This window comes from Pituophis catenifer, unplaced genomic scaffold (assembly GCF_029215685.1).
Source record: "Pituophis catenifer annectens isolate HBS135680 unplaced genomic scaffold, rPitCat1.0.hap2 SCAF_101, whole genome shotgun sequence".
In the NCBI taxonomy this organism is placed as follows: domain Eukaryota; kingdom Metazoa; phylum Chordata; class Lepidosauria; order Squamata; family Colubridae; genus Pituophis; species Pituophis catenifer.
In genome coordinates, this window is record NW_027256981.1 from 30001 (window position 1) to 44103 (window position 14103).

At 46.1% G+C, this 14103-nt stretch overlaps 1 protein-coding gene across 1 annotated transcript in view; it reads left to right on the forward strand.

The window, feature by feature from the left end:
• GOLGA1 (golgin A1) overlaps positions 1 to 14103 on the forward strand; it is a 31099-nt gene that overhangs the window by 9299 nt on the left and 7697 nt on the right. Inside the window, exons 6-19 of the mRNA XM_070956579.1 lie at positions 853 to 885; positions 1772 to 1900; positions 3079 to 3248; positions 5578 to 5689; positions 6718 to 6813; positions 7348 to 7473; positions 8595 to 8690; positions 10045 to 10140; positions 10249 to 10344; positions 10896 to 11048; positions 11279 to 11374; positions 11936 to 12004; positions 13363 to 13465; positions 13676 to 13836. Of these exons, the coding sequence (XP_070812680.1) occupies positions 853 to 885; positions 1772 to 1900; positions 3079 to 3248; positions 5578 to 5689; positions 6718 to 6813; positions 7348 to 7473; positions 8595 to 8690; positions 10045 to 10140; positions 10249 to 10344; positions 10896 to 11048; positions 11279 to 11374; positions 11936 to 12004; positions 13363 to 13465; positions 13676 to 13836 (1536 nt within the window). The remainder of the gene's footprint in view (positions 1 to 852; positions 886 to 1771; positions 1901 to 3078; positions 3249 to 5577; positions 5690 to 6717; positions 6814 to 7347; positions 7474 to 8594; positions 8691 to 10044; positions 10141 to 10248; positions 10345 to 10895; positions 11049 to 11278; positions 11375 to 11935; positions 12005 to 13362; positions 13466 to 13675; positions 13837 to 14103) is intronic.

Sequence of the window (14103 nt, forward strand, 5' to 3'; positions counted from 1 at the left end):
GAATAGAATAGAATAGAATAGAATAGAATAGAATAGAATAGAATAGAATAGAATAGAATAGAATAGAATAGAATAGAATAGAAAATAGGATACAATAGAATAGAATAGGAGAAAGCATGGAATGGAATGGAATGGAATGGAATGGAATAGAATAGAATAGAATAGAATAGAATAGAATAGAATAGAATAGAATAGAATAGAATAGAATAGAATAGAATAGAAAATATGGAGTGGAGAGTGGAGTGGAGTGGAGTGGAGTGGAGTGGAGTGGAGTGGAATGGAGTAGAGTAGAGTAGAGTAGAGTAGAGTAGAGTAGAGTAGAGTAGAGTAGAGTAGAGTAGATTTTTTTATTGGCCAAGTGTGATTGGACACAGAAGGAATTTGTCTTTGGTGCATAAGCTCTCAGTGTACATAAAAGACAAGATACATTCGTCAAGAATCATAAGGTACAACACTTAATGATAGTCATAGGGTACAAATAAGCAATCAAATCATATTAGGAAACTATCAATATAAATCGTAAGGATACAAGCAACAAAGTCACAGTCATACAGTCATAAGTGGAAGGAGATGGGTGGTGGGAACGATGAGAAGATTAAGAGTAGTGCAAATAACCACTGTGCCTTTAAGGAAGGAGTCCTCTCTGTGATGTAACACAAGCATCTTTCTCTCTCTCTTTCTCGTGATGTCAGAGCAGCTGTTTGAGCATTGAGGTTCTTTCCTGTGGGCCTTGGCGGTCTCTACCCCTTTCCTTGCTTTTCTTTTACTGAGTCCTTCCAGGCAAAACCCTCCTTTGTGCTGGCGCTCAGGGCAGCCATGCTGATGTTGAGTTGTCCCTTTCTCTTTTTCCAGGAGTGTCGAGAAAAACTATCCCATCTGGAAAAGGTGAGCTGGATTGAAACCGAGGACGGATAAACATGGCGGTTGGTTTGGTTGGGGAATCTCCAGAGTTAAGGTCTTGGGGGAAGGGGAAAGGAGGGGGGGGCTCAGATGATGGACATTTGGGTCTCTTAAGAGGCACTACAGAAAGAAAACAATGAGCCGCGGTGGCGCCAGTGGTTAGAGTGCAGTTACTGCAGGCTACTTCTGCTGCCTGCCGGCTGCCTGTAATTTGGCAGTTCGAATCCCACCAGGCTCAAGGTTGACTCAGCCTCCCATCCATCCTTCCGAGGTGGGTAAAATGAGGACCCAGATTGTTGGGGGACAAGAGGCTGACTCTGTAAACCACTTAGAGAGGGCTGTAAAAGCACTGTGAAGCGGTATATAAGTGCTATTGCTTTAGGGTGGATGGGGCTCAAAGGCAGGGGTGAATTCTATTTACCTTCCTTACTGGAAGTGCGTGCGTGGCATGCACAGAGGGTAAAAAGCACATTACTTTTTGGGTAAAACCAGGAAGTAACAATACCTGGGCAGGTGGGCGGAGCCTCGCGTCGCCATCGCTACCGGTTCTCCGAACCACTTGCCACAATCGCTACCGGATCACCCGATCCGATCCGAACCGGGAGCATTTCACCCTGGTCAAAGGCCACCGCTTCCAAGTGACCGAAAATGAAAGAGCTATATCAGCCTCCAAATCCTTGCAAGTCCTTCAGAAATGCCATTGTCTTGTAAGACTGGATTTCCAGATCCTAAACTATCTGAGATAGTTCCTCCTCCTTACCTATTTTTTCCAAACCTGCTTTAAGTTTTGCCCTGAAGTTGACACTTTCCTTCCTTATTTTTATTTTATTTTTTCCCCCCCTATCCTTGTTGTGCTTCGGCTGCTAAACAGGAGAGGAAGCTCCTTTCGGCTCAGTTGCAAGAAATGAGAGAACAGAGTTTGAATCTATTCCAGAAGAGGGATGAGATTGACGAGCTGGAAGGCTTCCAACAACAGGAGCTCGCGAAAATCAAGCACATGGTGAGGATTCCTTCAGGTTGGGACACCATATTTCCATATTTTCTTCCGTGATTGTGGTTGATGCAGCCGTGGCTTCTGGTCCCAAATGCACCAAGCACACTTTTAATATTTATTTTCCTACCTTGAATCGTGCCTTCCTTTCCCTCTACCCTTTCTTACCGGTGGGCAAACCTTTTCATTCCATCCTGTCTTGCATGCAAGTCCTCACGAAGGCTCCATTTGAGAGAGTGGAACTTTTTCAAAAGACTTGGGGTGGACTGCTTGGAAACATTTCGAGCTCAACGTGATTTTAGGGGCCCTTGGTGCTCTCTGAGCTTGGTCGTTGTTTCCTTGCGCATGTTTCATTACCCAAAATAGGTAACATCAAGTCTTGTGTCAACCTGCGATATCTATCTTTATCATTTTCCCTGCTGCAATTTATCTAAGTGGCTAAATTATCTAAGTGGCTAAGTGTTTGTGGGCTGAGAGTGTTAAGCACCTCAAATTTGAAAAAGAGTTTCTCTACCCTGTTTCCCCGAAAATAAAGACCCAACCGGAATATAAGTGCTAGCACGATTTTTCAGGATGCTCGTAATATAAGCCCTACCCCCAAAATAAGTCCCAGTTAAGATTGCCAGCCAGATGGATGCATTTAGTACCGTATTTTCCCCAAAATAAGACTTAACCGGAAAAATTATTTTATTTATTTATTTATTTTTAAATTTGTATACCACCCTTCTCCCTGAGGACTCAGGGCGGTGAACAGTCAAGTAAAAACATAAACTACAAACATTAAAATACAATTAAAAAGATATAAATAAATTTGGCCTCATGATTAAAAACAATAACAAACAATTAAAAACATTTTAAAAAGTGTTAGGCCAGCCCGGCTTGCTGGAAAAAGAAGGTTTTAAGGGCACGGCGGAAGGCACCTCGCATTCATAAGCCCTAATGTGTCTTTTGGAGCAAAAATTATATAAGACCCAGTCTTATTTTCGGGGAAACGCAGTAAACATTTACATACATGATATTATAATAGTCAGCATTCAATTAGAATACTAAGGGGATGTAAGGCACTTCTTCCTTTTAATGTATTTTGTTTTTGTTTTTAAAAATATTTTGGTGTTTGTGTTTTAACTTTCTTTGAATGAACTATTATTTTTTTAAAAAAAAATAAGAGTTCCTTGTTAAACATCTAGCTTCTGAAAAAGGAGGAGTCCTTGGCCCAGATGGAGGAAGAGCTGAGGTCTTCCACCCAGGAGTTGCTACAAACACGAGACGAGCTACAAGCCTCACAGGACTTATCCTCGCGCCTGGCCAGAGAAGTTCAGGAGCTGCAAAAACAGCAGGGGGACCTTACAGTGGAAAGGTAGGAGAAGATGTTAGCTGCCTGAGAGGAGAGGGAGGGGGGGTGTCTCCTGAGTCATACCGGCCACTTTTACTACTTGGAGAAGGAAGCAGTGAGGGAATTGGCTTGGCCTCGTGTCTGTGGCTCTTTTCACTATCAGCCTTTTGAGTCAGGAGACAGGATGAAGCTTCTTAGGTGGCCAGGCCAGATGCAGGACCATCAACAGCCCAACAGCATCGTATTTTCGGAATCCTCCTTCGATGAGGAGTTGACCTAACAAGACTTCCAACTGAAAGAACCTGTTACAATCTCCAACCTACATGGCTGTCCAGCTGCTCAGCGTTGCCCTGTCGTAAGACAGGCGGGCCGATAAATTTAATAAATAAACCTTTTGGCTTATCTGGGCTGCCTTGAGTGAAGAGGAATTGTCTTGGGCCACATACAAAATGTATAACATCGTTAAGTAACACAATTCCTTTTATGTGTTTACAATCTCGTGGGGCTGCATTACTAGCTGCCCAGGACCATGGATTAGACACAGCTGGTCTTGACTATAAAATATCCCACCTCTCTAGATGTTTACAGGTGTAAAAAAAAAAACCCCACTCTGTAATTACCATGTGAACCGTCTTCTCTGGACTTTGACCAATGGCCATTTTGAGTATCTCCTCCTCGGGCAAACCGGTTTGATTCGCACGTCTTCTTCTTCTTGTGCCATATCCGTCACTGGACGTTGGCGATCATGTTGGCAATCCTATTTTTGTCAACAGCCCCATGAAAAAGTGCTGCTGAGTTTTGTCCAAACTGTTCCCTTAAGTTTTGAAGCCATGATCTTCTTCTTCTGCCTGGACCTTGTTTGCCTTCAACCTTTCCCTGAAGAATTAAGTGAAGGATGCCGTATTTTTTTTTTTATTGCAAAAGTTTTACAATTACATTTTCACCCCTTTCCCCCCCCACCACCACCCACCCCAAACTTCCCAACCTCCCTAACCCTCCCTAACCCTCCCCTCCCCCCAGACTTCCACACAATATACTCATATCCGATACAAAACCCCCCTTAGTATAAAACTTGTATAAAACTTGAACCCCTCCCTCCCCCTTATAATTTCTCTTTTTATCTTCATTACATTAAAATATTTCTAATACATTATTTTCAAATAAAAGCTATTTGATACTTCCTAGTTAGATATTTGTTCTGAACATATTCTATCCACTTTTTCCATTCCCATTCATAAGTCTCTTGTGAACAATCTTTTAAATATGCTGAAATCTTCGCCATCTCTGCAAAACTGGCCATCTTCAAAGTCCATTCCTCAATAGTGGGCAAAGCTTCGTTCTTCCAGTATTTACCTATCAACAATCTTGCTGCTGTTATCATATACAATATCAATTTTGTTTCACCCAATGTAAAACCCTTAACTATACCCAATAAAAACAATTGTGGATGCCGTATTTTGATGGGTGTCGCATCACAGGTCCAAAATATTCTAACTTTCGCTTTTTAATGGCTTTGATGATTTCCTTTAGCTTTCCAGGCGGTTGGCTTATCACCTCCTCATTTGTGATTTTGTCGACGCGGCTTATACGTAACAGCCGTCTGTGAAATCCACATTTCAAATGCTTCTAGTTTCTTCAAGTGGTTTTCTGTCAGGGACCAACTCTCCACTCCGTAGAGCAGGATAGAAAAGATGTAGCATCTGACAAACTTGATTTTCAGTCTTAGGCTTCTGCCGTGACTTCAGAAGACCTTTTTTCATTTTGAAGAATGCCGTTTGAGCTTTCTCTATTCTTGTCTTTACTTCCCTGATCACGTCCCAGCTTTCATGTAAATTAAAATCGAGATACGTGATCCTTTCAACTTTTTCTAGTGGTATTCCTTCCGAATTGATCCGTGGCAAATTAAGGGGTTGTTTGCCATGATCTTGGTTTTTGAGGTGTCAAGCCGTATTTTTCAGATATTTCTGAGACTCTGTTGATGAGGAGCTGAAGGTCTTCATGCTTACTGGCGAGCAGAACTATATCATCAGCATGTCTTAAATTGTTGATCTGAACACCGTTGGCTGATTCGCACAAATGAAGGCAACTGCGCGTGTCCCAGGATAGTGTTACAAGATTGTAAAAAAAAATAAAGTGTGATTTATATACATTAACTATATTACATATTTCAGTGACCGACCCAGATTGGATCCTGTTCGATTCTCTTGCTGACGTTGAGCGTCATGTGCTCACTAGAAAGATTTTCCTTCTGGCTAGGAACAGGGAAAAATCTCCAGGCTTCGAGCTTTGACCGAGAAGAGCTTCTGAATTTGACCCGTTGGCTCAAAAGTTTCTCTTCCCATCTTCCACGCAGGGATGAGCTCAGAGATGCCAGGGAGAGCGCAGAAAGCAAAATCACCAGCTTGGAAGAGCGGAGCCAAGAGCTGCAATCCTACGTCCAACGCCTGTCCGTAGATTTGCAGGAGGTCGGTTGTGTGACATGTGGGGTCCTATCCTGCTTCTTCCCCCTTCCCATCGAGGCTGGCACTCTGATGTGCGTAGCTGCCGAACCTCTGAAAGGAGCAGGGAGGGGAGGGGTTACCAAAGATGGCACACACAACCCGGGTTCTTAGAAAATTAACTTTCCTGATGGATGTACTATGCAAAGTAGCACTTCAGTAGCACTTTGCAACTCCTCAACAGAAGGCTATCGGTAGTTCCTGGGGAGGAATTGTTAAATTTAGTGGGCAGGGCTTCTACAGGTGGTAGGTCACTGGTGAAATTCAAATTTTTTTTTTACTATCGGTTCTGTGGGCGTGGCTTGGTGGGCGTGTCGGGTACTGCAAAATCTCCATTCCCACCCCACTCCAGGGGAAGGATATTGCAAAATCCCCATTCCCGCCCCACTCCTGGGGAAAGGATACTGCAAAATCCCCATTCCCTGCCCACTCCTGGCTGTTTTTTGGGCATTTTGGGCCATTTTTCCGGCCGTTTTCCGGCTGTTTTTTGGTCATTTCCCAAAAATTGACCCCAAAAATGGCCTGGAAATGGCCCCAAAATGCCCTGAAAACAGTCCAAAAAACAGCCTGAAAATGGCCCAAAAATGCTCTGAAAACAGTCCAAAAAACAGCCTGAAAATGGCCCAAAAATGCCCTGAAAACAGTTCAAAAAACAGCCTGAAAATGGCCCGGAAAACGGCCTATTTTTTGGCTGGTTTTTTGGCCGTTTTCAAGCCATTTTATAGCACTCTGGCACCTGTGAAGACCAGCTGGCTGGCGCATATGTGCACGCCGGAAACCAGAAGAGCAGCTGGCGACGGCGCGTGTGCCCACAGAGAGGGCTCTGGTGCCACCTTTGGCACGCGTGCCATAGGTTCACTATCACAGCCTTAAAGCATCCCAGGGACAGTTGACCTCGGGGGCAGAGGCAGAAATCTTTCCCTAAAGACGTCCTCGACCCATCGGATGTCCCGGAGTAGATTTCAGGATCTCTTTTTTTCTTGAATCTCACCTAGGCTCAGCTGGCTGCCTCTAGTGCGGAGAAGAACCTGGACGTGCTGCAGGGAGAACACAGATCCCTGAAGCTGGAATTACAAGAGCAAAGGCAAAAGGTTAGAGATCTCAGCTGGTGGCCTTAAACATTGAGAACAAGTAGGAGTTTGGGAATAAGGATTTCTCTTCCTTTGGATTCTCCTGCTTAGCTTTGGGCTCCAAGAAATGGCCGGGCCGCGAACTCAATCATCTCCAAGCCTTACTCCTGAGTCGTCCCTTTTGTCTTAACTGTTCTTGCCTTCTGGCAGCTCTGTGCATGCGTGCACTAGGAACAGGTTCCCCCTGTTCCTCTGCCTCGCTGACGTCAGACTCTGGGGGCTCCGGAGGCAACACATAACTCCCAGATGGCCCTGGCCCCATCTCTGCCTCCGACGGAGAGCCTTCCCCAGACTCCAGGACTGGCCCACGTTCCTCCTCAACCTCCTCACTGTCCGACTCTGCTGCCAGCTCCGCAGGCTGCCGGCAGACCACAACACAAATGTCTTTCGGGCAGGCCGGAGAAGGGAGACCTCCCCTCTCCTTTGTAAGGCAGGTTTGCCTGACAGCCTCTCTAGCCGGTGGGCTGCCAAGCGTCTCCTCTGTGTTGTCAACAGATGGCTCTCCAAGTGGAGGAGAAGACCCAGCTGGTGGACCAACTGCAGGAGAAGGTAGCCGTCTTGGAGAAGCGATTGGAAGGCAGCCTCTCCGGGGATGAACATTTTCAGGAGCTGTTCAGGGAGGTGAGCAGAGATGGATTGGGACAGCGGGAAGAGGGGTCAGCTGAGGTGGGTCACCGACCGAGTCTTATGGGTCGGAATAGGAATAATAGGAATAGGAATAGGAATAGGAATAGGAATAGGAATAGAATAGAATAGAATAGAATAGAATAGAATAGAATAGAATAGAATAGAATAGAATAGAATAGAATAGAATAGAACTTTACTGTGAATGTTCTACTCATCCCCTTTGGGCAAATTTCATTTGGTTAGCCCAGTTCCCTTCGACACATGGCTTCCAGAGGTTGGGATCCCTGTCATTCCTTTGCCATTTCAGCAAATGATAGTAGCTGAAACCCAACGCCTCTGATACGGTGAATTTGCTGATCTCCTTGTTATAATCTGGAAAGAATTAACAAATCAGCCTGGGAAAAGGCATAAAGTGCTTCTGAATTAATTTGCACAATCTCTTTTGTTATGCGTGTACTTTAGTGTTGTTAATTGGTTTGTGTTGTTGGTTGGCTCACCATCAATTTCTAAGGGGTAATATATCCTCTTCTCTCATTTCCTTTTCCTCCTCCTCTCCTCTCCTCTCCTCTCCTCTCCTCTCCTCTCCCCTCCCCTCCTTTTCCCTTTCCCCTGTCTACTCCTCTCCCTCTCTCCTTTTCCCTTACTTTCCTCCCCCTTTCTCATTCTTCTCCTTACTCTCCTCTCCCTTTCTCCTTACTTTCCTCTCCTCTCCTCTCCTCTCCTCTCCCTTTCCCTTTCTCCTCTCCTCTCCACTCCACTCCTCTCCTCTCCACTCCTCTCCCTTTCCCTTTCCCCTGTCTACTCCTCTCCCTCTCCCTCTCTCCTTTTCCCTTACTTTCCTCCCCCTTTCTCATTCTTCTCCTTACTCTCCTCTCCCTTTCTCCTTACTTTCCTCTCCTCTCCTCTCATCTCCTCTCCTCTCCCTTTCCCTTTCTCCTCTCCTCTCCACTCCACTCCTCTCCACTCCTCTCCCTTTCCCTTTCCCCTGTCTACTCCTCTCCCTCTCCCTTTCTCCTTTTCCCTTACTTTCCTCTCCTCTCCCTTTCTCATTCTTCTCCTTACTCTCCTCTCTCTTTCCCTTTCTCTCTCTTTCTCTCCTCTCCTTCCCCTTCCAGAAAAGTGCTCTCGAGCAAAGCCTGGAAGACACTCGACAAGAGCTCCTGACAGCCCAAACCAGTCACAAGGAGAGCCAAAATCTCCTGGAAACTCAGGTAAGGCCGCATAAAATCAATCTGTCCAATCTTGAGAGTCTCTGGTCCGAAAAGAAACTGATTCCATTGCTTATATTTCTGGGGGAAATTCTTGGCTTGGTAAAGGCCAAGAGATTAATTTCAAAGAACTTTTGAGTACCTCCGGTTTGTGATATTTGGGGTTGCGAGATTCACTGAGCATGTACAGAGTTGGACTTAGTTTTAGATTCTTGGAGGCCACTATAGATCAGTCCTCAATTTATCATCTGATTGCAATTTACGTTTGGTTTTTTTTTCCCCCTTGAAATTGGTGTTTACTTCCAATTTCTGGCCAAAAGATGCCCTTGGCGGACAAAGGATATTTTTTAACAACCCCTGTAAAAAAAAAAAAAAGGCCTTAAAATTAGGCATGGCCACTTCACCAGCTTAATGACCAACATGACTTAGGACCATAATTCTGCACTAAATTACGGTCATAAGTCAAGGAGCTGTTGAGGGCTGGAGACTGGGGCACTGATACGAGACCTTCCTCTTGCTTGCATTGTCCTTAATTTACCCTGAGGCAACACAACCGTCCCAGGTTGCGTGGGGGGATGTTCCTGCCCTCTTCCTGGAGGGAAGGCTCACCTGCAGGATATGTGTGTCACTCTGCACAGGACAGTATAGGTGGTACCTCGCTCAATAGTTGTAACTGGGAGAGGGATCTTGGAGTCCTAGTGGACAACCATTTAAATAGGAGCCAGCCGTGTGCAGCAGCTGCCAAAAAAAGCCAACACAGTTCTAGGCTGCATAAACAGAGGGATGGAATCAAGATCACATGAAGTGTTAATACCACTTTATAAGGCCTTGGTAAAGCCACACTTGGAATCCTGAATCCAGTTTTGGTCGCCACGATGTAAAAAAGATGTGGAGAGACTAGAAAGAGTGCAGAGAAGAGCAACAAAGAGGATTAAGGGACTGAAGGCTAAAACATATGAAGAACAGTTGCAGGAACTGGGTATGTCTAGTTTAATGAAGAGAAGGACTAGGGGAGACATGATAGGAGTGTATTCCAATATCTCAGGGGCTGCCCCAAAGAAGAGGGAGTCAAGCTATTCTCCAAAGTACCTGAAGGCAGGACAAGAAGCAATGGGTGGAAACTCATCAAGGAGAGAAGCAACTTAGAACTAAGGAGGAATTTCCTGACAGTTAGAACAATTAATCAGTGGAACAACTTGCCTCCAGAAGTTGTAAATGCTCCAACACTGGAGGTTTTTAAGAAGATGTGGGATAACCATTTGTCTGAAGTGGTGTAGGGTTTCCTGCCTAAGAAGGGGGTTGGACTAGAAGACCTCCAAGGTCCCTTCCAACTCTCTTATTCTATTCTATTCTCTAGATCAGCCAGCTGAACTGCAGGTTGGCCACGGAAGAAGCGGGCCGGAGAGAGAAGGAGGAATCCCTCCGGCATCTCCAGGCGAGCAGGTCGCAGCAGGTAAAGAAATGCTTTCTTCAAGATCCTTGCAGGGCGGGAAGGAGGGAGAGACAGGAGGAACCGAAGGGCCAGGAGCCGAAGAAAAAACAGCCTCTCGTTTCTTTGTAGCTGCAGGATTTGGAACAAGCCCTCCAGCTGGCCAAAGAGGCCGTGGCCAGGAGCCAAGATGAGCTCAAGGGGAAGGAATTGCAGCTCCAAAAGCTGGTAAGCGGCCCGAGAAGAGATTCCATTTCTGGTAACGTTGCTCCGAACGAGACAGAGGGGAAAGATCCTTGACAGGCAGCGAGAAGACGCAGAAGCAGGAGGGATTTGTCTCGGCGTGAAGTTAAATCATCCTCAGGAATTCAAGGCGGATCAGCGGCCAGTTTCTGTTTCAAGCCTTCCATGAAACTTGGGTTTCTTTCTCATTGCCTCAATTTTTTTCTTCTAAGCAGTTATGCACCTCATGGAGGGTTAGACTTTTCCCTTTCCTTTCCCCTTTTTCCTTTCCTTTCCTTTTTTTTCCTTTCCTTTCTTTTTTCCTTTCTCCTTTCCTTTCATTTTTTTCCCTTTCCTTTCCTTTTTTTCCTTTCCTTTCCTTTCCTTTCCTTTCTCCTTTCCTTTCCCTTCCCTTCCCTCTTTCCTCTCTCTCCTTTCTCTCTCTTTTCTTTTGTTTCTTTTTCCTTACCTCTTCCTTTCCTTTCTCCTTCCCTTTCATCTTCCCTTCCCTTTCTTCATTTAACACTTTTCTTTCTGTCTCCTCTTCCTCTCCTCAGCAAGTGGATCTGGAGTCGGAGCGGGTCAAATCCCGGGAAGGCCTCTCTTCCATGCAGTCTCAGTGGATGGACCAAGTGAAGCAGCTGGAAAAGCAGGTTGCTGACCTTGAAGCTGCTCAGACGTTGGAAAGGGAGGCTGCCCGGCAGAAGTCCGTGAGTGGGCCTTTCTTCTACGCCTTCTGGCTGATTTCAGTTTCAAAGCTCTCCGTGACCAATCTTCCCCTCTCCCCCAACCCATTGTGGGATAGGCTTTATGGTGTGGAGGAAGGCCTCCTTCCCAAACTTTCCCTCAGCCTTTAGCTTTTTGGTGAGCTTGAGGGACATTAGGAAGAGTGCAAATCCTCTGCCTCCAGGCATTTGAATGTCTTCCTCTTCCTACGCAGAGCCGGCTGGAGAAAGAAAACGCCGATCTGAAGGACAGATGTGGAGGATTAGAAAGTTCCTTAAGACAACAAGAGTCGGAATTGGGAAGAGTCAAGGTGGGAGCCGAGATTTTTAACCATTGTGGGGCCTGTGTCCAGCGTGCCACAGCAGGAATTGTGCCCTTTGGGGTCATTAACCCAGGGCTGAAATGCTACCTGTTCACACCGGTTTGGGCGAATTGGTAGTAAAAAAAAAAAGCTACCAGTTCGTCGGAACTGGTATTTCCAACGATCAGCTGTGCCGCATGATTTATATTCGCTAGAAATCCTGCTTTCTAGCGAATCTAAATCGCGCGGCACAGCTGTTCCCTCCCGCCTCGCTGTTCTACTTACCTTCTTAAGCCTCCTTTTTCCACGCACTTTTGGCGCTCATCGCGCATAAGTGGGCAGCAAACCAGTGGCAAACCCCGAGGATTTTACCACTGCATTAACCCCAAACTCTTCAGATGCTATTTGCATTGTCCATCTCTGTCATTGGATAAGAATACCCGCTGCCCACTCAAACCCCAACTTTGAGTTGGGGTTCATTTCTGGTAGGAGGTGACCTTGTACCCCTCTTGCTCGTAGTTACTGGGAATGATCTGCCTTCTAACCCCAGAATTCTTGCTTGCTTGGCAGGCGCAACTGAGCAGCAACACTGAAGCCTTGGAGGAGACATCGAAACGGAGCACGTCTCTGCAGCAGCAGGTAGGGAATGTATAGCAATAGCCATAGCCCTTAGACTTATATACCGCTTCACAGTGCTTTACAGCCCTCTCTAAGCGGTTACGGAGTCGGCCTCTTGGCCCCCCAACAATCTGGGTCCTCATTTTACCCACCTCGGAAGGATGGATGGAAGACTGAGTCAACCGGAAGGAAGGAAGGAAGGACTAGCAATATCCCTTAGACTTATATACCGCTTCACAGTGCTTTCCAGCCCTCTCTAAGCAGTTTACAGAGTCAGCCTCTTGCCCCCCAACAATCTGGGTCCTCGTTTTACCCACCTCGGAAGGATGGATGGGAGGCTGAGTCAACCTTGAGCCTGGTGAGATTCGAACTGCCAAATTGCAGTCAGCTGGCAGTCAGCCGAAGTATAGTGCAGTACTGTACTCTTAACCATCTTGGAGGCAGCCGTTGAACTCAGATTGCCTTTGGTCTTTGGAAGGCTGGATATGGAACCTTTCTGCTAACCGAGTTTGCACCCCGCCCCATAGCTTATCTTTTTGATTTAAGAGTTCTCACATGGCAAGACCGAAGGTTGGGTAATTGGTAGGAAGCTCAGCTGAATCGTAGTACGCTGTGGTTTCATCTCTGTTGCCGTTATGAGTGACAGCAGCATGAGCCGTGGTGGCGCCAGTGGTTAGAGTGCAGTACCGCAGGCTACTTCTGCTGACTGCCGGCTGCCGGCAATTTGGCAGTTTGAATCTCACCAGGCTCAAGGTTGACTCAGCCTTCCATCCTTCCGAGGTGGGTAAAATGAGGACTCAGATTGTTGGGGGCAAGAAGCTGACTCTGTAAACTTCTTAGAGAGGGCTGTAAAAGCACTGCGAAGCGGTATATAAGTCTAAGTGCTATTGCTCTCCTCTCTCTCTCTCTCTTGCTTTCTCTCTCTCACTCCGTTTCTTTCTTTCTCTCTCTCTCTCTCTCTCTCTCTCTCTCTCTCTCTCTCTCTCTCTCTCCCCTTCCAACTTTGCTATTCTATTCTATTCTATTCTATTCTATTCTATTCTATTCTATTCTACTCTACTCTACTCTACTCTACTCTACTCTACTCTACTCTACTCTACTCTACTCTACTCTACTCTACTCTACTCTAATTTCTATTCCATTCCTTAATTTCTATTCCATTCCATTCTATTCTTCCTTTGTTAGCCTTGTGTGGAGGTCTGGCACTGGGAAACACCCTGAGGGGTGTTTGAAATTTGAGTAAGCACAAGTGCTGAGACAAGACCAGGTCGCTAAGGAAACTTAAGAGTGGGTTTTAACCAGACATAATAGCGACAATGCTTAAGAGTGGCATCCCGTTCTGACAACTGATGGATTTTTTTTCTTCTTCTTCTTGTCAGGTTTCAGATCTGGCCTTGTCGTTACAGGAAAAGGAGCAACAGATTGCAGCCAAAACGGACAGTCTCCTGAAACGAGAGGAAGAGGCAAAATCCTTAAGGCAAGGTGAGACCGTTCGCCAGCAACAGTACAGAGAGCAATTTTATTTATGTATTTATTTATTTATTCATTCATTCATTCATTCATTCATTCATTCATTCATTCATTCATTCTCTCAAAATCTGTTTCTTGCGCAACCTGTTTGTAGCAAACCGGTTCAGATTTCGCCACTGGCTTCTCCCCAACTCGGTGTTCACTCTGTCCCTTTTTCTCCAGGCCACGACCTGCTTTTGCTGCAGATGCACCAGTTGCAATCCAGCCTCGAGACGTGCCAGGGCCAGGCTGCGGAGAAGGAAGCCGCCATGCAAGAGCAGCTGCGGGTTCTCCAGGCGCAGCACCAGGAACAGGCAGAACGCCTGTTCGCCAGCGAGAAGCAAGTGAGTGGATTTCATCCCCAGGAACTTCGATTCTGTGTCCTGTATATCTTTTGAACAGGTCGAAGGTTCCACAGGGCAAGGCAAGGCACAGGGTGGAATTTTGGTTCAGACTCTTGGCAAAACTGCTTTCGTCTCCTACTTGGAGACTTTCCCAGAATCATTGAGCAGAGGGTTTCCCAACCTTGGCAGCTTTTGAAGATGTGCGGGACTTCAACTCTCAGAATTCTCCAGCCGGCATTGCCGAATCGCAAACCCCCATCACCACTC